Consider the following 24636-nt stretch of genomic DNA (forward strand, 5'->3'; position numbering starts at 1 on the left):
GTACTCGAATGGGCACTCATATGGACTGCTGGCACTACAGACAGCAGCTTAATCTGCGATACCACAATGCCAGCTCCAAAAATTAACTCATCTTTTAATCCCTTTTTTTTAAAGCAAGCTTTTTGAAGTATGCTTGAACAAACAAGAGCTCTGTCGATTACAGCATTTGACACTATGCTGCTGAGTTGCCTTGATCTTAAACCTATTTAGGGGCCAGTGTTGTGGTACAGTGGGTAAGGATGCTGCCAGTGATGCCAGCATCCTACATAGTTGCTGGTTCAAGTCTTGGCTGCTCCACTTCTGATCCAGCTCCTTGCTAATGGACTGGGAAAGCAGCAGAAGATGACCCAAGTACTTGTGCCACCCACACGGGAGACCAGGATGGAGCTCCTGGCTCCTGGCTTTGACCTGGCTCAGTCCCAGCCATTACAGCCACTTAGGGAGTGAGCCAGTGGCTGGAAGATCAATTGATATCTCTGTCTTTTCACTCTGTAACTCTGACTTTCAAATAAATCTTTTAAAAAAACATATTTATACATTAACCTTGACATAAAACATAGTATCATCTTAAATTACATCAATACTGTGACTCCTGCGTTCGATCAATAACTCTTTCTGCATAGTAACTTTTTTCATGAGATCTACCCCCCCATACACACACATTAATATCCAAATGCACCAGGCTAATGCTTCCTGATGGGGTTAGTAATGGTGGATTCCTATAAAGATCTGGATGCAAACATCACTGGGAGAACAATTGAAGACGCAATATTTGGGGCAGTATGTGATGTCGGTGCCCTTCCAGAGCCCTGGGGTGTCTTTTACCAGCACCTACTGGTGCTGCTGTTCACTGCTCTCCCCGTGGTCATCACCTGAGGATTGCCCTGTGGCCACTTACACTGCAGGATCAGGCTGATGCTAGAAGTTGCCCAAAGCCACAGTCTTGCTTGGTATCATCTTAAAAGTTCCAGCTGAGAGCATCCCTTTATGAATCACTTAGGCAAGAATCTTGAGCTCTGCTTCCCAGGAGTTTAACCTATAACATTCTGTAATCAGCATTTTGCTCCTTCAGATCATAAAGTTATAACCTATGTGTGACTTGGGAAATAATTTTAGATGGTCACAACAAGCACATTAAAAAAACAAGCAAAAGAGAATAAATGAAAAAAATGGTTCATTGTGTTTGCTAAGTCATGCATGTCATGGAACGTGTGTGCATGTGTGCGCATGTGTGTGTATGTAAGATATGCATGTGGATATGTATTATGTAAAAATTCTCATTTGAGAGGCAGAGAGACAAAGCTTCCAACCACTGGTTCACTCCACAACCCCTCTTGGGTGAATCCAGGTGCTGGGAACTCAATTCCGGTTTCCCAGATGGGTGGCAAGAACCCAGTTACTTGGCCCATCACCTGCTGTCTCCAGGGTTCTACATTAGTAGGAAGCTGGAGTGAGGAGCCAGAGCTGCAGATGTCAAACTTGCTAGGCCAAACCACCTGCATGAATAGACTTGTGTTTTGAGTCATGGTGTGAAATGAAATAGGGAGTTTAAAACATTCATGGAAAATGTGAACTCTTCCTTTTTAGATTTTTATGTGAGAGGCAGAGAGACAGAAACAGAATTTCCATCTACTGGTTCACTTCTCAGATACCTACATGGCCTGAGTTGGGGACGCAATCCAGGTCTCCCACATGGGTGGCAGGGACTCAACTACTCACACCATCACCACTGCCTTCCGGGATCTGCATCAGTAGCAAGCTGGGGTCAGGAACCAGATCTGGGAATGGGAGCTGGATCCTTTGACGAGGGACACAGGCATTTAACTGTTGGGCTCAGTGCTTGCCCCCATGAGATACCTTTTAATTCCACTGTTCCTAAACTTTCTGCAGCCCTTCATGGTTGTTACTGTAGACCACAAAGGGTTTTGAATGCCACTGTTCCAATCCCTGATGACTTTCTGGCTTATGATTCTATCAGAATTATATTCCAGGAGGGTAAAATAATTCAATATGTTCAGTCATTCTCAGACAGATGGACTTTTAGTTGAATAAGAAAAATAATCCTGTATTAAAAGATAAAACTTTAAGAAAAAAATAATTTTTAAGATTTAGAAAGTTACAACCAATATGTAGTTGCTTTTATCATCATCATCAGTATTTTCCAGCCTGTGCTTCTGCTGGCTTCCATTCTAGTGTCTGAGTCATAAGATTTATCTAAAATGCTTTATACCAATAACAAAGGCACCTCTATATAAAAACCTCCATGTAGAATGAAATTAGTTTCAATTACTTATCTTTTTAATAATCACGATCACTAAAGAGCATTTACCATGCGTCAGGCAATGTTCTAAGAATTTTTCCCCCATATCAGATAATTTAATCTCCTAAATGACCCTAAAAGTAAGCAGTAGTATTTTCCAAAATGAGACACAAAGGGGAGTAGGCAACTTGTGTGAGGTCACACAGCTAGTAACTAGTAATTGGAATTCAAATTCAAGCAGCATTTTTCCAGAGTGAGGAGACTTAACCACTTCCCTAAGCTGCCTCTAGAAGTTTTCTCAAATCAGCTCTCATTTCATGCAAAGCAAAGTACAAACTCCTAAAATAGGAAGTGATAAAAGGAAGGCTTGTGTAGAAACTACACAGATTAGCAGGTGAAAAAAGGCATGGCCCCAGTTGTATTTAATGGATAGTTATTTATTAAGCTACCAAAAGGAAAGGGGGATAGTTACGTGAGCTATTCCTTTATAAATTAGAATCACAAAATCATCAGTTTCAATTTGGCCTTCTAATGTTTTTGTTTTAGTTTTGATATGGAAATTTGTTTGAAAACATTTCCAAAGTAGTCCATTTAAGGTTCCATCAAGTGGCACATCAGTTCATTTCTATGTAAATGATTGTTTATTTTTTTTATTTGTCAGGTAGAGTTATAGACAGTGAGAGAGAGACAGAGAGAAAGGTCTTCCTTCCGTTGGTTTGCTCCACCAATGGCTGCTACGGCCGGCGCACTGTGCCAATCCAAACCCAGGAGCCAGGTTCTTCTTCCTGGTCTCCCATGAGGGTGCAGGGTCCAAGCACTTGGGCCATCCTCCACTGCACTCCCGGGCCACAGCAGAGAGCTGGACTGGAAGAGGAGCAACCAGGACAGAATCCGGTGCCCCGACCGGGACTAGAACCCAGGGTGCCAGCGCCGCAGGTGGAGGATTAGCCAAGTGAGCCACGGCACCAGCTCCTATGTAAATGATTAAAGTCAAGTACATGCCCTTGAGAATTCATTAAGAGAGTAACCAATGAGTGTATTGCATGACTAGTTCTTGCTAAAACCACCCATAAAACTATAAATTGTACATTTCCTAGGAAAACTAAACACAAAATTTGGCATGTCACATCAATGCTCATGGCACAGAGCATTGGTAGTGCTCAGCAAACATTCCACCTACTCACTTGTGTTTTTCAATTCTTCTCCTGGTGGATAAGTGATGCCATGTGACCAATGAAATGGGAACACAGCTGCCAAGGACTGTTATACTTCTAGGCTGACATACTGAGGAGCCTGTGTGCTTATTCATTCTTTCTCTGCTGAGGGCACGGAGAAACCTTGCGCTCACTTGCTAGTCATGAGCTGATGCACTTCTGTCCACCAGGGTCCTGAGTGTTTACTGACATGGAGCTCCTGTAGTGGATATGCAATGTGAATAAGAAATATTGTTGTTGTTTGAAGCCTAAAATGTTGAGGCTAATTTGTTCTCTCAGCAAAACCTATCCTATGCTGACATGTGGTATTAAATTAACACTGAGGGTAGGCATTTGGCCTAGGGATTCAGACAATGCTTAGAAAGCCTGCATCTTAAATCAGAGTGCCTTGGTTTCACTCCCAGCTCTGGCTCCTCATTCCAACTTCATGCTAATACAGACCATGGATGGCAACAGGAGACAGCTCAAGCATTTGAATCCCTGCAACCCACATGGGAGACCTGAACTGAGTTTCCAGTTCCCAGCTTCAGCTCAGCCCAGCCCTAGCTGATGTGAACATCTGAGGAGCAATCAGTGGATGGGAACTCTGTCTCTATCTCAAGTAAATAAATTTTAAAAATTCTTATCAAAGGCATACTGGAATTTAATAATCCTTTACTGTATAATTCTCTAGGAAGATCCAAGTGTTCGTGAAAGAACTTCAACCAGACAAGGTGAAATGAAGGTAGACTTCAGCATTTTGCCTTCTCCTAATTCTACACTCAAGATGCTTCTTGAAGAAAGTTCTGAGAGCTCTAGCTTTGTTGACTACATAGCGGCAAAAGTTCGACAGCATTTTAAGGAACATTTTAGAACTTGGTAAGCGGAGTGTCTCATTAGGAGTGCTTTGGTGACAGGAAGAGATGATTCATAAAAGGAAAAAACAAAAGTAGCTTTCAAAAAATCTGGAAAATATGTTAATCCTATTTAGTAACCAAAGACATGAAAGAAGATAGCATTTTGTGATAAAATGGGAATTCTTGTTATTGACGAGAACATAAACTGGTTTTGCCCTTTGAAAAACTATTTGATTATGCATATCAAAAGCTATAAAATACCTTGATATAATAATTCCACTTTTGGAATCAGTCTTTAGGAATAAATAAGACTAAAGGTTATGCCTCCAAGAGAGTTATATAGAGGTCTATATAGATATTTGAAAAAATACTGAAGTATAAAAAAAATCTTTATAGCTAAAAACAGGAGTAGTAAAATAGGTTATGACTATATTCAATAAGCTTATGAAAACACTATTAATTTCATATTATCATTTTACAGAAAAGAAAATTGAGGCTCAGGGTTCAAGGTTAAACAAACTTCTCAAGTCAGTAGGTGGTGGAGCCAGAATTTTTTTTGTTTTTTAAGATTTGTTTGAGAGGCAGAGTTACAGAAAGAAAGAGAGAGAGAGAGAGAGGTCTTCCATCCACTGGTTCACTCCCCAAATGGCCACAACAGCTGGAGCTGGGCTGATCTGAAGCCAGGAACTTCTTCCAGTTCTCCCACATGAGTACAGGGGCCCAAGCACTTGGGCCATCTTCCACTGTTCTCCCAGGCCACCAGCAGGGAGTTGGATTGGAAGAGGAGCAACTGGGGCTTGAACCAGCACCCATATGGGATGCCAGCACCACAGGTAGAGGCTTAACCTACTCCATCACAAGGCTGACTCCTGGAGCCAGAATTTGAACTCAGTTCTCTGACTCCTAATCACCACACTGTACTGCCTTCTGCTAGGACATTTGAATAACAAAAGCAAGATGCAAAAATCTTGGTAACATAACCAATCCTAAAGAGGAATTACATTTTAATTCTAAATTATTGTTCATAAGGGACCTTGTTAGTAGGTCCCCATCAATGGTATAATTAAGTTAGCTATTAACAGATTTGCTGCCTCTCCCTTTACCTCTGAGTTTTGGAGACCTTGCTTTGCTAGCTATATCGTCAACAACAGTATCTTTTATAGCTCGGTTCAGGCACAGGGTTGTAGAGGAGCTCCCTATGTGCAGCAAGAGGCACGAGACAGACACACACGTAACTGTAACCCAGGGCAGGATTTAGGAGTCCACCAGTGCAGGCTCTGGGAGCTCAGGGCAGGGCAGCTCACTTTCCAGCAGCCCAGGAACTTCTGAACTGGAACCAGTGGATAGCTTGCTTGGGGCACAGTGGTCAGGGCAAAGCAGCTGCAGTCATGAACTGTTCACAGGTCACTCTGCTCAAGATTTGATGCACAGGGAGGAACCAAACTGGCCTGGCTGGGCCTCATGTCTGCTTCTGCACAGGCACAGAAGGGCATCTCAGTGAACATTCCAATATACTAACTCCGTCTAGGGAGCTCTGAGGCACCAATGGATCTCAGGTCAAATCTGTCACTTCTCCACGGATGACAGTTTGCTCTTTCTGACCCCTAAAGTAGGCTGGGCCGCCTTTCATGCATCCTCATAACACTAGGGAGCACTCTGTCCTTCCAATTTTACAGGTGGCTCTACCACAGTGCCAGATTTTAGGACAAACTACAGTTATTATAACCAAAAACAGCATGGTACTGGCATCAAGACAGACACATAGACAAATGATGGAGAATAGAGATCCAAAAGATAAAATTCATGAATGTAAAGCCTACTGATTCTCAACGAAGATGCCAAAAACATCACTGGAGAAAGGACAGTCTCTTCAGTAAATGCTGCTGGAAAAACTGGGTACACACATGCAGAAGATTAAAACTTATTTCCTAACCCACACCCAACACAAAATAGATCAAACATCTAAATGTAAGAACTGAAACTAGGAAACCACTGGAAGAAAGCAGAGAAGTGGCTGCCGGCACTGTGGCATAGTGGGTAAAGCCACTGCCTGCAGTGCTGGCATGCCATATGGGCACTGGTTCCATTCCCGGCTGCTCCACTTCCAGTCCAGCTCTCTGCTTTGGTCTGGAAAAGCAGTGGAAGATGGCCCAAGTCCTTTGGCTCCTGCGCCTGCGTGGGAGACCAGGAAGAAGCTCCCGGCTCCTGGCTTCAGATCAATGCAGCTCTGGCCATTGCAGCCATCTGGGGAGTGAATCAGTGGATGGAAGACTGACTTTCTCTCTCTCTGTCTCTGCTTCTCTGTAACTCTGCCTTTCAAATAAATAAATTAAATCTTTAAAATATAAAAAAGAAAAGAAAGTATAGGAAAACATTTCAAGTCACTGGTATAGGCAATGATTTTTGGATAAGACAGGCAACAAAAGCAACAATAGACAAATGGGTTTATATCAAACTAAGAAGCTTCTACACAGCAAAGGAAATAATCAACAGAGCGAAGAGACAACCAATGGAATGGGAGAAAATATTTGCAAACTGACTGATTAATTTCTAGAGTATACAAGGAACTCAGCAATTAAACCAATTTAATGAATAACTGGACAAAAGATCTGAATAAACATTTCTCAAAAGAAAAAATTCATATGGCTGACAAATGTGTGAAAAAATGCTCAATATCACTAGCCATCAGGAAAATGAGAATCAACACCATGGTTATTATAAAAAAGACAAAATAGAACTGGAAAGGATATAGAAAAAGGAATCCTTGCACACTGCTAGTGGGATGTAAGTTAGTACAGCCATTATGCAGATTCCTCAGAAAATTAAAAATTGATATGTCATATGGTCCAGCTATCTAACATCTGGGTATATTACCTAAAGAAATGCAATCAGTGTATCAGTGAGACACCTGCACTCTTATCTTCATTGTGGAATTGTTCATACTGAATTAACCTAGATGTCCATTGATGGAGGAATAGATAAAGGAAGTGTGGAATATACACACAATTGAATATCATTCAGCCACAAAAAGAATGAAATCCTGGCATTTGCAGCAAAATAGATGAAACTAGAGGTTAAGTGCAATACACCAGACACAGAAAAATACTGCATGTTTTTTCTCATATGTGGGGATTTTTAAAAAGTTGAACTGAGCTTAGAATAGTGATTACTAGAGACTAGGAAGGGTGCAGGTATAAAGAGGGAGGCTGCATAATGGATAGTAGAGAGAAGTAACAAGCTCAAGGCTTCCACAGCACAGGGGGGTGACAATTCACAATAGTGTATTATGTACTGTATAAAGACCTAGAAGAGAGAAGCTGGTAGGCCCAAACACAAAGAAAAGGAAATGGAAAAAAAAAAAAGAAATGAAAAGGCTAGCTTCCTAGTGTAATTAGTTTATGCTGTCTATGTGTGTGTTGAAATACTGCACTGAGGGGCCAGCACCATGGCGCAGAATGTTAAGCCTTCATCTGCTGCATCTGCTGTGCTGGCATTCCATATGGGCGCCAGTTCAAGTCCTGGCTGCTCTGCTTCCTATCCAGATCCCTGCTGATGCATCTGGGAAAGCAGCAGAAGATGGCCCAAGTGCTTGGGCCTCTGCCACCCACGTGGGAGACCTGGAAGAAGCTCCTGGCTCCAGCCTGGCCCAGCCCCTGCTGTTTTGAGGAATGGAACACCAGATGGGAGATCTCTATTTCCCTCCCTTTCTGTATTTATGCTTTTTAAATAAATACATCTTTAGAAAAAAGGAAAATTGTACTGAATGCTATAAAATGTGTAAGTGTTAAAAGTTAATCAAAAATTTAAAAATAGAAATTCTAAATTCAACAAAAATCACAGTTTCCATAAGTTTAAATGACAAAAATCATCTATAATCCCACCATGTTAATAAAACTTCCATTATCATTTTTTATTTTTATTATTTACATTTCCACCTTTTTTAAGCTTTATTTATTTGAGAGGCAGAGTTAGAGGGAGAGGGAGAGACAGGGAGAAAGGTCTTCCATCTGCTGGTTCACTCCTCAAATGGTCACAATGACCAGGGCTGAGCCAATCTGAAGCCAGGAGCTTCTTTGGGGTCTCTCATGTGGGTTCAAGGGACAAGCACTTGGGACATCTTCCACTGCTTTCCCAGGTCATAAGCAGAGAGCTGGATCAGGAGAGAAGCAGCCAGGATATGACCCAGCACCCATATGGGATGCCGTTGCCATAGGAGGCTTAACCTTCTGTACCACAATGCCGGCCCCTCCCACGTATTTTCTTAGATTGGGTCCCCTAAGATAGAATTGCTTGCTTAAAGATTAATGTTTCATTGTTCTTGATATAGATATTGCCCAATGTAACAGCAATGTCTAAAGCACCCATTTCTCATATCCTAACCAGCCCCTCATTGTGAAAAGTCCTTCATAAATGACAATTTTTTACCTCACTGTTACAATTTTTATTTTTTATGAGAATCAATGTTTTTCTAGGTTTGCCTAATGACTAAATTTCATCTTGTGCACCATCCTATTCAAATAGTGGCTAAAGACTTTATCCATGTTTTGCTTATATCGGTTACCTCAGTGTCTCACATCTAGGAAAGGTGAAAGAGAAAAATTCTAAGGAAAAATACAGGAAAGAAGGTAGAACAGAATAACTCCTGGCATTTTCAATTCTCTGAACACTTGTTAGGTGTTTGTAGATATGTAGCTTGTTGAAGCATGGATTCCAATTCTATAGACTAAAATACATACTTAGAACCCTCCTCTGGAATTCTCATCCAATAATCTAGCATCCTAAGTGTCTGAGATTCCAAATGAGTTATTTTCCTATTCTAAACTTTCTTTTTTAAAGATTCACGTTTTATTTGAAGGTCAGATTTACACAGAGAGAGGAGAAGGAGATGGAAAGGGAGAGAGAGAGGGAGAGGAAGAGAAAGGGAGTGAGAGAGAGGGAGAGGGAGTGAGAGAGAGGGAGAGGGAGGGAGAGGGAGAGAGAGGTATTCTATCCGCTGGTTCACTTGCCAGATGGCCACAACAGCCAGAGCTGCACCGATCCAAAGGCAGGAGCCAGGAGCTTCTTCCAGGTCTCCCACGCAGATGCAGGGGCCCAAGGACTTGGGCCATCTTCTACTGCTTTCCCAGGCCATAGCAGAGAGCTGGATGGGAAGTGGAGCAGCCAGGACATGAAGCGGCACCCATATGGGATGCCGTAACTGCAGGCAGCAGCTTTACCTGCTACGTCACAGCACCAGCCCCTCTATTCTAAACTTTCCCAGCTGCCACTGGCACTGGGATCCACAGTTACAGGCAGTAAGACAATGCCATGAACATCTTGACTATCTAATAAGCTCCTGAATAAAATAATGGTGTAACAGGAATTTATTGAATAGTTGCTGTTTGCACAGAGAACAGAATATTTTCACATCAGAAATAGAAAAAGACCATTTAGAAATCCAACAAACTAGGGGAACTATGAAAATTTCTTTAAATTGTGATGTTTATAACCATACCATGGGTTTTTCATTATTTTGCTATTATTGTTTACAAAAGCCAAGAACATTTATTCTATTACTCCTGTTGAACATTCACTCAAAGAAAAAACACTCTAAATCTATAAATAGTTTACTAGTATTTTGATCATTGCTTTTTTTTAGGTAAGAAGATCTAATACATCCTAAATCCAGCCAAGTAGAATTACTCCTTCTGTTGAGACCTGATAATTCTGAAGTACATATGGGTAATGCAATAAACATAGTTGCAAGAAAATATGTTAGTCACTTGTTATGGAGTACTATTAATTGGATGACAGTCCAATAGCTATTTAAATTAAATTAAATGACAACTCCTTTAAAAATTGAATGTACATATATACTGTATTCTGATACTGCTGTTCTTTGTATTATATATTAAATCACCTGTATTTCCACATTTTGTCACTTCTCCAAGCATGCTACTTTCTAATCACAAAAAGTTCTTCCTTCAATTTGTTTTTAATTCAAAAGGCAGACAGAGAGAAAAAGAGAGAGAGAGAGAGGCAGAGAGAGAGAGAGAGAGAGAGAGAGAGAGAGAGCACCATGAGAGAAAATTGTACTTCCCATCCACTAGCTTTCTCCAAATGCCCAAAACCCTCAGGATAGAGTCCGGGGTGGCACCAGCTGAGAACCAAGTACTCAGTCCAGTCCTCCCATGTGAATAGCAGTGATCCAATTACCTGAGCCATCACCCAGAGCCTCCCAGGATCCATACTCTAAGAAGCTGGATCAGGAGTCAGAGCTGAAGATTGAACCCAAACACTCCAATATGAGATGCAGGCATCCTAACCATCGTCTTGATTTCTAGGCCAAATGCCCATCCCCTTCAATTTGTTTCTGGGGACTGGTGTTGTGATGTAATGGAAAAAGCCTCCACCTGCAAAAACAGCATCACATATGGGCTCCTGTTTGTGTTGTGGCTGCTCCACTTCCAATCTATCTCACTGCTAATGGTCTGTGGAAAGCAGTGGACATGCCCCAAATGAGTGTTTGGCCCCCTGACACCCACATGGAAGACCTGGATGAAGCTCCTGGCTTCACCCTGGCTCAGCCTTAGCTGTTTAGGCTGTGAATTAGTGGACAGAAGTTTTCACTATCTGTCTCTCCCTCTCTCTCTGTACTTATTATTCAAATAAATCAATCTTTAAAAAATTGCTTTTGAATGTGTATATTTGACATTTCAGAAAAAGAAATATAATTCATTTCAATAGCTTCTGTATTGTATATTTGTGTGCATAGTAAAATAAATATGGCATAAAATGTAACATTTTAAGCTTCAAAAAACTTTTATTCATTTGAAAGGCACAAAGAGTATTCACCAATCTGCTGGTTTAATCCTCAGTGCCTACAACAGCCAGGCCTGGGCTAGGTTGAAGCCAGGAGCTAGGAACTCAATCTGGTCTCCTACACAGGTGGCAGGGACCCAACTTCTGAAACATCACCTGCTCCCTCCCAGGGTGGAATCAGGAGTGGGGCCAGCCCTCAAACCTAGGCACTCCTTTACAGGCTATGGGCATCCCAAATGATGGCCTAACTGCTACAACCAAATGCCAACTGGAACTTTAAGCATTTTTCAGTGTATAGTTCCATGGCATCAACTACATTCCCGTAATGCAACCACTACCAAGTCCACCTCCAGAAATTTTCTCATCTTCTAAAACTGAAGCTCTGTACCTTTTATATACCAACCCCCATTTCTCCTACCTTCTAGCCCCTGACACCCACCATACTACATTCTGTCTCTATGAATCTGACTACTCTAGGTACCTCATATAAGTTGAATCATACAGTATTTGTACTTTTGTTACTTCCTTATTTCACTTAGCACAATGCCTTCAAAGTTCATCCATGTCATTGCATATATCAGGATTTCTTTCCTGTTATAGGCTGAGTAATATTCCATTGTATGTGTAAATCTAATTTGCTTATCCATTCATCCATTGATGCACACTTGCATTACTTCTACCTTTTAGCTATTGTTAAAAAAGCTACTTTGAACATGGGTGTGCTGTAGAGCTTCATTTTTTACTTAAAAATTTTTATTTTATTTATTTGAGAGAAAGGATCAGATAGAGCTCTCATCCACTGATTCATTCTCCAAATGCCCACAACAGCTGGGAACCAAGAACTTGGTCTTCGTCTCTCACGTTGGTAACAGGAACCCAATCTCTTGAGCGATCACTGCTGCCTGTCAGGATCTACATGAGCAGAGAGCTGGAGTCAGAAGCCACGTATCAAACCCAGGCACTATAATATGGGATGTGGGCATCTTAACTGCTAGGCCAAATGGCTACTTCTCATTTTTAAATTAATACAACTGTGCTTTCTTTGAACAAGGCTTAACATACTACATGGAAAACACAACATGTTTTATGCTGATGTTCACTTAATGCCATAATTAATGCTCACTTAATGACAGTGGTGCAACACAGAGATAGGAATGTTATTTGCCAGTTTATATGAAAAGGATTACATGCAGAACACACACACACAACCTTTCAAATTATAAAAACAAATGTAATTAAAGAGAGGACGCTAACTCTTTAAAGAACCTTTCAGCTGGTCTTGATCTAGTTGATAGAAAAGCTTGTCAGGGAAAATTAGAGTTCAGCAGCAGCCAATTTAATATAATCAACTCCAAATGAAGATAAAGCTTTTCCTAAATCATAACTGAAGGCTACCATAAAAAGAAAGAAAAATGAAGAAAATAGGGACTATTGATAGAATCCCAGATTCCTCAAATAAATACCATCTACTCAACCATACACATCATAGATTTGTTATTAGAGAGGTGCCAAAAAATAAGTTATAAAGGGAACCTGACATTTTCTAACCAACAAACTATGAGAGTTCACAGGGTGGAAAGGGAGCTCATATTCAAAGCAGTGAAGTGGTTTAAAAAAAAAAAGGAAAAGAGCATCAAATGCTGACTGGGATCTTATTTAGACAAGGTCATAGTCAAAGTGGAAGTTCTCTCCTCCCTTCAGAGAAAGGTACTTCCTTCTTTGATGGCCCATTCTCTCCGCTGGGATCTCACTCACAGAGATCTTTCATTTAGGTGTTTTTGTTGTTGTTGTTGTTGTGTTTTTTTTTTTTTTTTTTTTTTTTTTTTTTTTTTGCCACAGTGTTTTGGCTTTCCATGCCTGAAATACTCTCATGGGCTTTTTAGCCAGATCCAAATGCCTTTAGGGCTGATTCTGAGGCCAGAGTGCTGTAGAACATCTGCCATTCTATGAGTCTGCTGTGTATCCTGCTTCTCATGATGGATTGTTCTCTCCTTTTTAATTCTATCAGTTAGTATTAGCAGACACTAGTCTTGTGAAACTAACTCTTGATACCATATATGTACTGAACACATAAAAGAAGACTGGGAAATTGAAGGCTTCCTATAAATGGGATTGTTTTAGTCTTGGAAGTAATGTTGATACAGATTTTTTCTGGAGTAACCACCTATGGCTGGCCTGTGCTGGCTTTTGAAGGTTGGCTTGCAGACTATCAGATAAGTTTTGAAAGAGCTCAATCCAAACCGTCACAGAATAATTTTGGCCTGGGTTACAAGACTACCAGCTGTATACTCATGTAACCTATGGCACTGAATTTGGAGGTTCTGTCTACCAGAAGGTCAATGAGAAGACAGACACGTCAATGAATGTTGCGTGGACAGTTGGCAGTGACACCATCCATTTTGGCATTGCAGCTAAATACAAGCTGGATTGTTGAACTTTCTCTGATAAGCCTACTGGACTGAGCAGACCCTTCAACCAGGAGTCAAACTGACCCTCAAGCTGTCATCAACAGGAAGAACCTCAATGCAAAAGGTTACATAGGTGGGCTGGGATTTGAACAGGAAACTTAATGTGGCTTTGAGTAAAGCATCAGATTGGTCCCTGGCAGTGAAGAGAAATGAAGCCACTATGTTTTGGCCTTAAAATTCTTCTGTGAAATTTCAAACATGTGAATTTTTACTCTTCCTTTTTTAAAAAAAATATTTATTTATTTGAAAGGCAGGGTTACAGAGAGAGAGTGACAGAGAGGGCAGGAAAGGCAGAGATCTTCCATCTGCTAGTTCACTCCCCAGATGGCCTCAACAGCTTTGGGGGTAGGCCAGGCTGAAGCCAGGAGCTTCTTCCAGGTCTCCCACGAGTGTGCAGGGGCCCAAGGACTTGGGCCATCTTCTATTGCTTTCCCAGGTGCATTAGCAGGGAGCTGGATGGCAAGTGGAGCAGCCGGGACTCAAACCGATGTCCATACAGGATGCCAGTGCTGCAGATAGTGGCTTTACAACTGCACCATGGTGCCAGCCCTGAACCTTTTATTCTTCCAAAGAATTATAATCCTCCCTACACTGAAGTCTAGAGATTGCAGGGCCATCCTAAGGGAGGTTCTTAAAGGCATGCCTGGAAGTTGTCATGTTTGTGCCACATTTCGGTTCAGGTCTGCATGTTAACTTTAATGCGTTCCTCAGCAGCAGTGCCCTGTCATTAAAGGAAATGACCTAGCCCTCCAGCTTGTACATCACAACCTGCATGTCCCACACCACTTTTTCATGACCTTTGAATATTATTGTTCTCAATCCCCAAAAACTTAAAAAACTTAAAAAATACATTTAAAAGCATAATTTAAAACAATAATTAGAAAAGTAAACTATCTGCTACCCTTTAACTCAATGTAATTCAGTTTACTGTGGCCTTCGTTGCACCACTTTTTCCATCCACCAGGCTCGTGAAATATTTCCTGAAACACTTCCTTATTCTTTTCTTAGTATTTTTCTTCCCCGCCAACTTACCCAGTGGCCAACTGTTTAGTAAATTGTCTTTGAGATTTATTTTGTAAAGGTTTTGTGCCATATAAGAGCAGACCACATTGCTGACCAGATGCGGCAAGGCTGCAGATGAGAGGTATTTATTTACTCCTTCTTTTTACCCTGTTTTCCTGTCGTAAAAACTGTAAACTTAAGCTTGAGAGGTGAGCGTTTGCAGAAAGATTCTAGAATCTTGCAAAGACAATACATAAGGGATTGCTAGGAAAAAGCACCAGTAACTGAAAGCTCAATCAGTCCCTGTGCCCCACGCTGAATAAAAATAACAAGGAGCCGGCGCCGTGGCTCAATAGGCTAATCCTCCACCTTGCGGCGCCGGCACACCGGGTTCTAGTCCCGGTTGGGGCGCCGGATTCTGTCCCGGTTGCCCCTCTTCCAGGCCAGCTCTCTGCTATGGCCAGGGAGTGCAGTGGAGGATGGCCCAGGTGCTTGGGCCCTGCACCCCATGGGAGACCAGGAAAAGCACCTGGATCCTGGCTCCTGCCATCGGATCAGCACGGTGCGCCGGCTGCAGCGGCGGCCATTGGAGGGTGAACCAACGGCAAAGGAAGACCTTTCTCTCTCTGTCTCTCTCTCTCACTGTCCACTCTGCCTGTCAAAAATTTAAAAAAAAAAAAAAAAAAAAAAAAAAAAAAAAAAATAACAAGGACAAGATCTGAGGTTAAAGCAAAGCGACATTTTAATCTATTGACCAAGGAGGACAATAGCAGACTTTTGAGTCTCAAAAACTACTCCTGCTTAGTGAGGAAGGTCTGGGGTTGGTTGGTTTGTTTTTAAAGATTTATGGATTTAGTTAGTTGAAACGCAGAGTGAGAGACAGAGAGTGAGAGGAAGAGAGAAATATCTTCCACTCATTGGTTCACTCCTCAAGCGGCTGCAGTGGCTGGGGCTGGGCCAGGCTGAAGCCAGGAGTCAGGAGCCAGGTGCTCCATCCTGGTCTCCCATGTGGGTGACAGGGGCCCACTGCTTTCCTAGGCTCATTAGCATGGGACTGAATGAAAAACAGAACAGGCGGGACTTGCCCAGCACTCAGATATGGAATGCTGGTGTTGCAGGTGGTTAGCTTAACTGCTGAGCCACAATGCCCGCCTGGTCCGGGGAATTTAATAAGGCTATAAAGGAGGTTGGGCTGCTGGGCCAGGTGTCAAAGCCTGCGAGCAGGGCACTGACGCCAGTGGGGTTCCATGGGAAGCTTGCTTGATGGCTGACTTTATCATGAGGAGACACAGGCAACATATTCTGTACAACTAAGTAGCTACAAAAGATTATTTTGGCTGAGATCTGAAAGAGGCAAAGTCTTGTGTTCAGAGATTCCAGTGTTTTATTTAGCAGGATGAAGCCCACTCGGCCCAGGGCTCATGCTTGACCCTTAGCTGTTGGTCCCCCTTTACATTACATTACGATAAACTCAAACCTTTGGCCATGCTGACCTGGGAGGACCAGAACACTTTGCACCTGCAGCTGGTCTTCCCAAGGCCAGTCTCTGGAATTCACTAACAAACACCATTTATCTGTTTGAACAGACAATTTAATCAGTCGCAGGCTCAGTAGCTTGCTTTTGTTCATCAGAATATGAAAAGAAAGATGTACTCAGTCTGGTTACACATCCACTTTACTGAATGGCAAGAAACAGTGTTTCACAAGTTCCGCAGAGCCCACATGGTAATTTTTTTTTTAAAAGATTGATTTATTTGTGTGAAGGTCGGAGTTACAGAGAGAGAGAGAGAGAGAAAGAGAGAGAGAGAGAGAGAGAGGAGATCTTCTATCTGCTGGTTCACCCCTCAAATGACAGTAACGGCTGGAGCGGGGCCGGTCCAAAGTCAGGATCCAGGAGCTTCGTCTGGGTCTTCCACGTGGGTGCAGGGGCCCAAGCACCTGGGCCATCTTCTTCTGCTTTCCCAGGCCACTAGCAGGGAGCTGGAATGGAAGTGGAGCAGCCGGAACTCGAACCAGTGCCCATATGGGATGCCAGTGCCGCATCCTGATGTACCACAGTTCTGACCCCACCACATTGTATTCTTTTTATCTTTTATTCTTATATTCCCAGACACAGCAAAAATAAAAATTTTTTGAGCACTTAATGTGTACTCAATACACAGTTGCTGATGTAATTGACTGCTTGTGTTTACAACACATGTATCGATACATCTTAAAGTCATTATCAGACAGTTTCTATTCACTGGAGTCTAACTGTAAACACCTCACTAAAATTGAAAAAAATGATATTTATATAGTGGGCATAGGCAGGGTTTAGGTCTAGGTGCGCTGGAATTCCTGCCAGCCCTGCAATGTAATCTCTACCTGGCAACCTAAAACACCCACCTTCCCAGGATGCACCTGTGTCTCATCCTGGACCAGGAAGGAGGAGAAGCCATGATACCACATATTAAACTCCACTTGGTGGTGCCACAAAAAACCCAGCTGACTTCACCAATGCTAAGACCCCACCCTCTTTGAATATTCAGTTAAGTCACCACTACCCCTACCTCATAAAAGAGGTGGAGAAGAGGGAATAGCCTGCTTTTTGCCCCTGACCACAGTTGGGGTGCTGTTCCGATGCTTTCTTTCAAAAACCTCTGGCCTACTCATGATGGGTATTTCCCCATTGAGATGGTCCACAATCACATGAGAACAATGTATGCTTATGCTTATGCTTACTCTCACAACTTTTTGCTTACTCTCACAACTTTTAAATAAATCTTATTCTCACTTATGCACTTCATGTATGCCTGGGCTTAGAATTCTTATCTCTGTGCGGGTCAAGCACCTGGATTAAAAGTAAAGGTACTCGGATCATGTCTGTATTAAAAACCTAAAGAACCAGGGACCAGAGTTGTGGCGCAACAGGTTAAGCCACCACCTGCATTACCTGCATCCTGCATGGGAGCTGTGGTTCAAATCCAGGCCACTCCATTTCCAATCCAGTTCCCTGCTAATACGCCTGGGAAGGCAGCAGAAGATGGAGAAAGTGCTTGGGCCCCTACTCCCACGTGGGAGACCCAGTTGGAGTTCAAGTCTCCTGGCTTCCTCCTGGAGCCCTTGCAGCCATTTGGGGGGGTAAACCAGTGGATGGAAGATCTCTCCCTGCAACTCTGCCTTTCAAATAAATAAATAAATAAATAAATCTTAAAACCTGAAGAATTTTTGGCTGTCACTTTCCACTTGCTCCAGCTGCTGGCCTTCAGAGGATTGGGGGCAAAGAAAGTGAAAATTCCTTATTACACTGTCATCAACGTTACAGGAGAATCTCAAAAGAGGTTTTTAAAAAATATTTAATAATGCACGAACATTACCACAATTGCTCCAGGCTTCTGTAGTTCAGCCTCCAAACCTTCAAAACTAGATCGGCCCTCCGGACCAATGTACTAGGCTGCAAGGGTTAGGAATTTCTCCTGGGCTGAATGGGACGAAGAATTTCCTAGCTGTGGAGATGACGGATCCCAGGGTGCTGACTGCACCTCTGACCCAGGGGCCTCCCACCGCGCCCCGCCCTGCCGGGAAGCGAGGGGAGGAGCCAGCGCGGCCGCGCAGGAAGAGGCGGAGCTCTGGAGGTGGCGGGAAAAGAGCGCCCGGAAGGGGCCCGGCCGCCGAGCCCACCTTAGCCCACCGACAAGCCGCGTCTCCGCCGTCTCCGCCGCCAGGCCGCCCGCGCCATGCCCGCCGCCGGCTCTGAGCTGCCGTCGCCGCCCACGGCGCAGGAGCAGGGCGCCGAGGCGCGGCCGCCCCACGGGGAGCTGCAGTACCTGGGGCAGATCGAGCACATCCTGCGCTGCGGCTTCAGGAAGGAGGACCGCACGGGCACCGGCACCCTGTCGGTGTTCGGCATGCAGGCGCGCTACAGCCTGAGAGGTGACAGCGCCGGGGGGCGGGCAGGAGGGCGCTGCACGGCTGGCCCTACCCTCAGTCCCGCGTCGCAGGGGAAGCATCGCATCCCCATTTCCCGGGCGCGGGAACCGAGGCCTGGGTTGGAGAGGTGATTTGCGTAGAGCCCCACAGATAGGAGCCCTGAGCCTCCTAGCTTCATAGCCTTCCAAAGCCAGCGTGAGCTGGGAGCGTTCGCCCCATCCGGGAGAGGGGCAGAGACTTGCCCAGGCTTGCCCAGGCGTTGGCCAGGGGGCCGCCACTCCGCGCGCTAGCTGTGTTGCGCTTTGCAGCGTTTAAAAACTGGAGCGCAAACGGTGTGGGCGGGGCGGCAGGAGGCGGGAGAGAGCCGAGGGGTGGGCTCGAGAGTCCGAGTTAGGAGCCATTACTCATCTGGTTCCGTCGGACGGCCCAGGGAGGAAGTGACTGGGAGGGTGGCAGCATCAGGCTGTCGCTGGGGCGACAGATTTGCCCCTCCCCAACGGCAGATCTAGGATCCTGCTCAGTGCACCCTCCGAGGAGACCGAACAGCATCTTTGACACTGGGGCGGAGCGGGGTTGCAGGGGAGAGCCGCTGTTGGTGAAGAGGGGTGCCTGTAGTCAGGGAAGAGCCCCTCCCCAACCCGCACACCCATTCTAGAAACCGGAAACTGCACCAGGGGCCGGGGGCTGCCCTGCTTTGGACAACTTGCGGCCGTCCTCTGAGCAGCTGCAAGCCCAGTCATTGGCTTCTGATGAGCCGCAGAACTAGTTTTTAATTCACCCCCTCTGCTTAGAGAGCGAGCCAGCTTACCTTTCTGGTCTTCAGCTTCCCCATACGTTAAAAATGGAGGAAATGGGGGCTGGCGCTGTGGTGTAGCAGGTAAAGTCGTTGCCTGCAGTGCCAGCATCCCATATGGGCGCCGATTTGTGTCCTGGCTGCTCCATTTCCCATCCAGCTCTCTGCTATGGCCTGGGAAAGCAGTAGAAGATGGCTCAAGTCCTTGGGCCCCTGCACCCGTGTGGGAGACCCGGAGGAGGCTCCTGGCTCCTGGCTTCGGATTGGCACAGCTCTGGCCATAGCGGCCATTTGGGAAGTGAACCATTGGATGGAAGACCTCTCTTTCTCTCTCTCTCTGTAACTCTGACTTTCAAATAAATAAATAAATCTTAAAAAAAAAAAAAAAAAAAAAAACTGGAAGAAATGATGCTCCATAAGCAATACTGATAAGAGCCAGAGCTTGAAAATCTCCCTGTCACACAGATGTCAGCTGTACAACCAATGATGTGGGCTAAATAGGTGCTGCATTTAAAGATGGGTTTTTACACTTTTTATTCCTCTATTGCTTGATGCCTCACTTTTTGTCCCTTAAGCTGTGCAAACTTACATATTGCCTCCCAGATCTGTAAAATGGAGATCTTCATGGCTCCTGGAGGAGGCTTGAGTTGAGCATTAATAGGATCGTATATATAAAATATTTGAACTGATTAGGGCACACTGGGGAAAAAAAGGTCAGTTTGTTTTACAGCTAAATTCTGTATTTTTGGCCAATGTGATATCAACTATGCCCTGAGCAGGGCCATAGTGGAATTAGTCATGGGTGCCTTTGGGCTTTGGGCACACACCTGGTCTTGTGTGGTAGATGGCTGTTCTTTGCCTTTTCCATGTGGGCACTCCCTACCCTCAGTTTCACTGTGTGAAATTCCTCTGTCCAGGGGCCACTACTGTAGAGTAGTAGCTTAAGCCTCCGCCTGCAGCACCTCCCATGTGGGTGCTATAGATTCAACTCCTGGCTGCTATACTTTTTTTTTTTTAAGATTTTATTTATTTATTTGACAGGTAGAGTTACAGACAATGAGAGGGAGAGATGGAGAGAAAGGTCTTCTTTCCGTTAGTTCACTCCCCAAATGGCCGCAACAGCCGGAGCTGTGCCGATCCGAAGCCAGGAGCCAGCTGCTTCCTCCTGGTCTCCCATGCAGGTGCAGGGGCCCAAGCACTTGGGCCATCCTCTACTGCTTTCCCAGGCCATAGCAGAGAGCTGGATTGTAAGAGGAGCAGCCGGGACTAGAACCAGCGCCCATATGGAATGCCGGTGCCACAGACGGAGGATAACCTACTGCACCATGGCGCCTGCCCAGACTACTGTACTTCTGATCCAGCTCCCTGCTAATGGCCTGGGAAAGCAATGGAAAATGTCCCAGCTGCTTGGGCCCCTGCACCCACATGGTGAGCTCCTGGCTCCTGGCTGCGGATCGGCCCAGCTCTGGCTAATGTGGCCATTTGGGGAGGGAACCAGCAGAGGGAAGGCCTCTCTGTCTATAACTCTACCTCTCAAATAAATAAATCAAATATTTTAAAGAAGGAATAATTCCTGTGTCCAGGGCTTGCCAAGACTCAGGAGGGCTGTGTCCATCTGAAGTGTGTCACTGACTTGCCCCGATCCCTGTGCCCACTCAGAATTGCAGTTTTCCAGATGTTTCTATTATCACATCAGGCCCTCATGTCCCAGGGCACTTTTCTTCCACAGAAATTTGGACAGGGTGTTCTTTTTTCCCGTCTTCAAACTGTGCGGCAAACTGTTTTTCAGATGAATTTCCTCTGCTGACAACCAAACGTGTATTCTGGAAGGGTGTCTTGGAGGAGTTGCTGTGGTTTATCAAGGTAAAGAAGTTGCTGCTATTGCAAGTGCACAGTCTGCTTTCACCACAGCAGCCAGCGAGATCATTTACAAGCCAGATTGTGTCATGCCTTGGCCTAAAGCCCCAGCAACTCCCTTCTCATGCCCTGAGAGCCTGGTCCTTATCAAGGCCTCTCTTCTGGCTCCGGAGCGCTGGCCATGGCTGCTGCTCTCTGCCCCACCTTTCCTGGCCTCCTTGCCAATCTTTGAGCACATGGGACTCTGCGCTTGCATTCCCACACCTTGGAGCCTTCTTTACATGCATTGCATTGTGACTCCCTCCTGCTGGTCTCTGCTCGCACCTTCCCTGGCCTCTTCATCTGCACTGTGAAGCTCCCCTCACCTCATTTCTCTCCGTAGAGAAACATCTGGTATGTAATGTCAGCCTCCTCCCTTTCTCCCTTAGAAGGAGAAGAGATAAAATGTGCTGTAAGCTCCATCAGGGCCCTGAATTTGTTTCTGTTGTTCTCTTTTGTTCCTTTTGTATCGTAGAGACAGCCCAACACATGGTGCCTACTGGACATGTGTTGGTCCTGAATATAGCTACCAGATGTATTCTCATGTTTGTGTAAACTAGAAGAGTCTCTTTGAGATAAACCTTTTCTGGGGTGGGCATTGTGATGTGGCAGGTTAAGCCACCACCTGCAAAGCCAGCATCCCATGTGGGCGCCAGTTCAAGGCCCGGCTGTTCCACTTTCGATCTAGCTTCCTGCTGGCAAGCCTGGGAAAGCAGTGGAAGATGGCCCAAGTGCTTGGGCCCCTGTGGCTACGTGGGAGACGTAGGCCTGGCACAGCCCTGGCTGTTGCAGCCATTTGGGGAGTGGATTAGTAGATGAAAGATTCTCTCTCTCTCTCTCTCTCTGTAACTCTGCCTTTCAAATAAATAAAAAATAAATCCTAAAAAAATAAAAAAAGATAAGCCTTTTCCAAAGAGCTGAATGCTTGGGCAAGGACTGGAGTGCCACGCAGCAGCTAAGCCTGAGTGCTTCCAAGTTTCATGTCCTGGTCCAGAACCAGTGATGGGCTGTCCAGTGTTCATTGGAGGATGCCTGAGGAGATGTGCTCAGTTCTGGGCCATGCCAGAAGTTAGGGTCTCTTCTGTAGAGCACTTAATGTGACTCAGAGGGTCTTGGGCCAAATCAGACTCATTACCTCTCATCCCATTCTAGACTTTAGATTTGGATCCAGTCTAATCTTCCCTTAGTTCCATGTTCCCTGGGATATTTCAGTTGGTGTTGACCTCTGTCAACTGACAGCCTCTGGTTCTGTAGCACATTGTCATGATTCTCAGAAGAGGACTAAAGACTAGCTAGTTCCCAGTCTGGGTGGAAAGGAGAGACTTAAAGTAGTATGTGAAACTTTGAGAAATGGTTTGTTGCAAGTAAAAATACACATCAGACTGAACACTACAAAGGGAGGAAGCAAAATGCTCAGACAGGAAATGCCTTCACCTGTTTTAACTTAAAGCTTGAATAAGGAATTCTGTCCTTACGGGGAGCATCAGACTTGCTTCTGAGAGAGAGATTGCATAGGCAACTCAGTAAAATAGAGGAATCAGTTTGCACCGGTGCTGCAGCTAGAGTCCTGGACAAGACAGGGCCATCCCATAGCTAGTTTCTGTTGAACACTAAGCATTTTGTTCATTTTATCCTCACAGTAATCACGTGTGGTGGATACTACTCATGTGCTGTCCATGGGTTATAGTGAAGCTAGAGAGAGGGGGGGTATAAGGGTCAGGCATGGAGCCTGGTGTGCCAGGGGCACAAGAGGGTCTGTCCCTGACCTGGATGCATAATTGGAATGCAGGTTAAGGTGTCACGGGTCAAATCTAAGGGGTACGATGTACTTGACCAAAAAAAAAAAAAAAAAGCCCACACAATTGTGTAAGTATAGATTGAGTGAACATGACTGCATAGTGGCACATGTAAGATGTGAAGGAATTTGTGTCTGAATTCAGTGCGGTTTGACTGGTAGATTTGCCAGAAAAGCTAATACTGTATTAGACATGCCCTATATCCTCTATATCTGATGCACTGAACAGACTGCATAAAGGGCATTCCGTTAATTTGGGGTTATCACTTAGACACAGAACACAATTGAAGAATAAATAGACCTGTCAGCTGAGTTGGAGGTATTTAGAATGTTTAGTTGAAGGGAACAAAAGAAAACATTTCAGAGGGTTGTTCCCAACAAGGGAAGCCCTCAAAAGTCTGGGCGGGGACCAGCTCTGCATGGACCCACTGAATGCCCGCCCCAGCCTGCCAGCAGGGGCTGGAGGCCTGCGGGGTGGCAGGCTGTCTGGGGCTCAGCCAGATGGCTCAGTTTTCACTTGAATACCTCTTCCCTTCTTTTCCAGGGATCCACAAATGCTAAAGAACTGTCTTCCAAGGGAGTGAAAATCTGGGATGCCAATGCATCCCGAGACTTTTTGGACAGCCTGGGATTCTCCACCAGACAAGAAGGGGACCTGGGTCCAGTTTATGGCTTCCAGTGGAGGCATTTTGGTGCAGAATACAAAGATAAGGACTCAGGTGAGGAGACAGAAGAAGGCTTCAGGTTTCCTTCCTAGGGTGAGTTTTTATTGCATTATTTCAGGTAAAGACTGCAGGATGATTAGTGTCATGGGAACCAGTGTGTAACTTCATCCTGAGAAGCTGCACCAGGTTAAGGTGGAGAAATCACAACGTCACACTCTTGGGGAATCGTGTTTATCTGTTGTTTAGCGTGTGCTTGGCCCTTCCCAAACCCGGGTCAGGAGCAGATGGCTGGCTGCGGCAGAGGTGTTTGTGCTGGGCAGCAGGGTAGGGAAGAATCTCATCTGTGAGACAAGGTGCCTGCCTGCAATTGCCTTGGGCTGGCTTCCGCCTTCTTTTCAAGGCTGAGACTCCAGCAAACTGTAGGTGGCGCTGGTGTGACAGCATAGTCCCCAGGTCACCCTCTCCTTACTCTGCTGGGGTGGAAGAAGAAAAAGAAAATGGTCTCACTCCTAGACTTTCTCCTTTCCCTGTCACCATAGGTGGCACCACTTGCCAGAACAAATGCCCCCCCACCCCCACCCCGTGTGTGTGCGTGTGCATGCATGTTCATGAAGTACAGTTTCGTGGCTGGGCAGGGACCTGCAACCTGCAGCGTGTATGGCTTTAGAGAGGGCCATCACGTTTCACTCCCAGCTGGCTGGAGGGATTTGGGCCTAGCGTCACAGTTCCTCAGTAAAAGGCTAAAATCCATACTCATGTACAATCATAAGATCTTTTAAATTTGGCAAACTTCAGGAAGTTGTAAAGTATTGTACAGACCTGGAATAGGTAAGCTTACAGAGACAGAAAGTGTGGTTTCCCCATGGGCTGGGGAAAGAGGGAGTGAGGAGTAAGAGTTTGATGGGTAGACAGTTTTAATTTCGGATGATGAAAAAGTTCTGTTAAGTATGGTGATGCTTGTGTGATGTGAATGTACTTAATACCTCTGAACTGCATG

The 24636-nt window shown here is 44.8% G+C and overlaps 2 protein-coding genes and 1 pseudogene across 4 annotated transcripts in view; all 3 read left to right on the forward strand.

Moving 5' to 3' along the window:
* Nucleotides 1-10060, forward strand: part of CLUL1 (clusterin like 1) — a 32562-nt gene extending 22502 nt beyond the window's left edge. For 2 of the 3 annotated variants that reach the window (XM_070050405.1, XM_070050404.1), the window contains exons 8-9: nucleotides 4148-4332; nucleotides 9949-10060. In XM_070050405.1, coding sequence (XP_069906506.1) covers nucleotides 4148-4332; nucleotides 9949-9952 — 189 coding nt within the window. In that variant the 3' untranslated portion in view covers nucleotides 9953-10060. Of the gene's footprint in view, nucleotides 1-4147; nucleotides 4337-9948 lie in introns of those variants that run through there. The other variant, XM_008261126.4, reaches the window with a different exon arrangement.
* A 349-nt stretch (nucleotides 10061-10409) lies between these two features.
* On the forward strand, nucleotides 10410-13681 carry LOC103349368 (voltage-dependent anion-selective channel protein 3 pseudogene; annotated as a pseudogene).
* A 4493-nt stretch (nucleotides 13682-18174) lies between these two features.
* The window catches only part of TYMS (thymidylate synthetase), a 12115-nt gene continuing 5653 nt past the window's right edge, over nucleotides 18175-24636 (forward strand). Inside the window, exons 1-3 of the mRNA XM_002713438.5 lie at nucleotides 18175-18493; nucleotides 21073-21146; nucleotides 23519-23693. Of these exons, the coding sequence (XP_002713484.1) occupies nucleotides 18298-18493; nucleotides 21073-21146; nucleotides 23519-23693 (445 nt within the window). The 5' untranslated portion in view covers nucleotides 18175-18297. The remainder of the gene's footprint in view (nucleotides 18494-21072; nucleotides 21147-23518; nucleotides 23694-24636) is intronic.

The sequence above is a fragment of the Oryctolagus cuniculus genome, chromosome 10 (genome assembly GCF_964237555.1).
Source record: "Oryctolagus cuniculus chromosome 10, mOryCun1.1, whole genome shotgun sequence".
Taxonomy (NCBI): Eukaryota; Metazoa; Chordata; class Mammalia; order Lagomorpha; family Leporidae; genus Oryctolagus; species Oryctolagus cuniculus.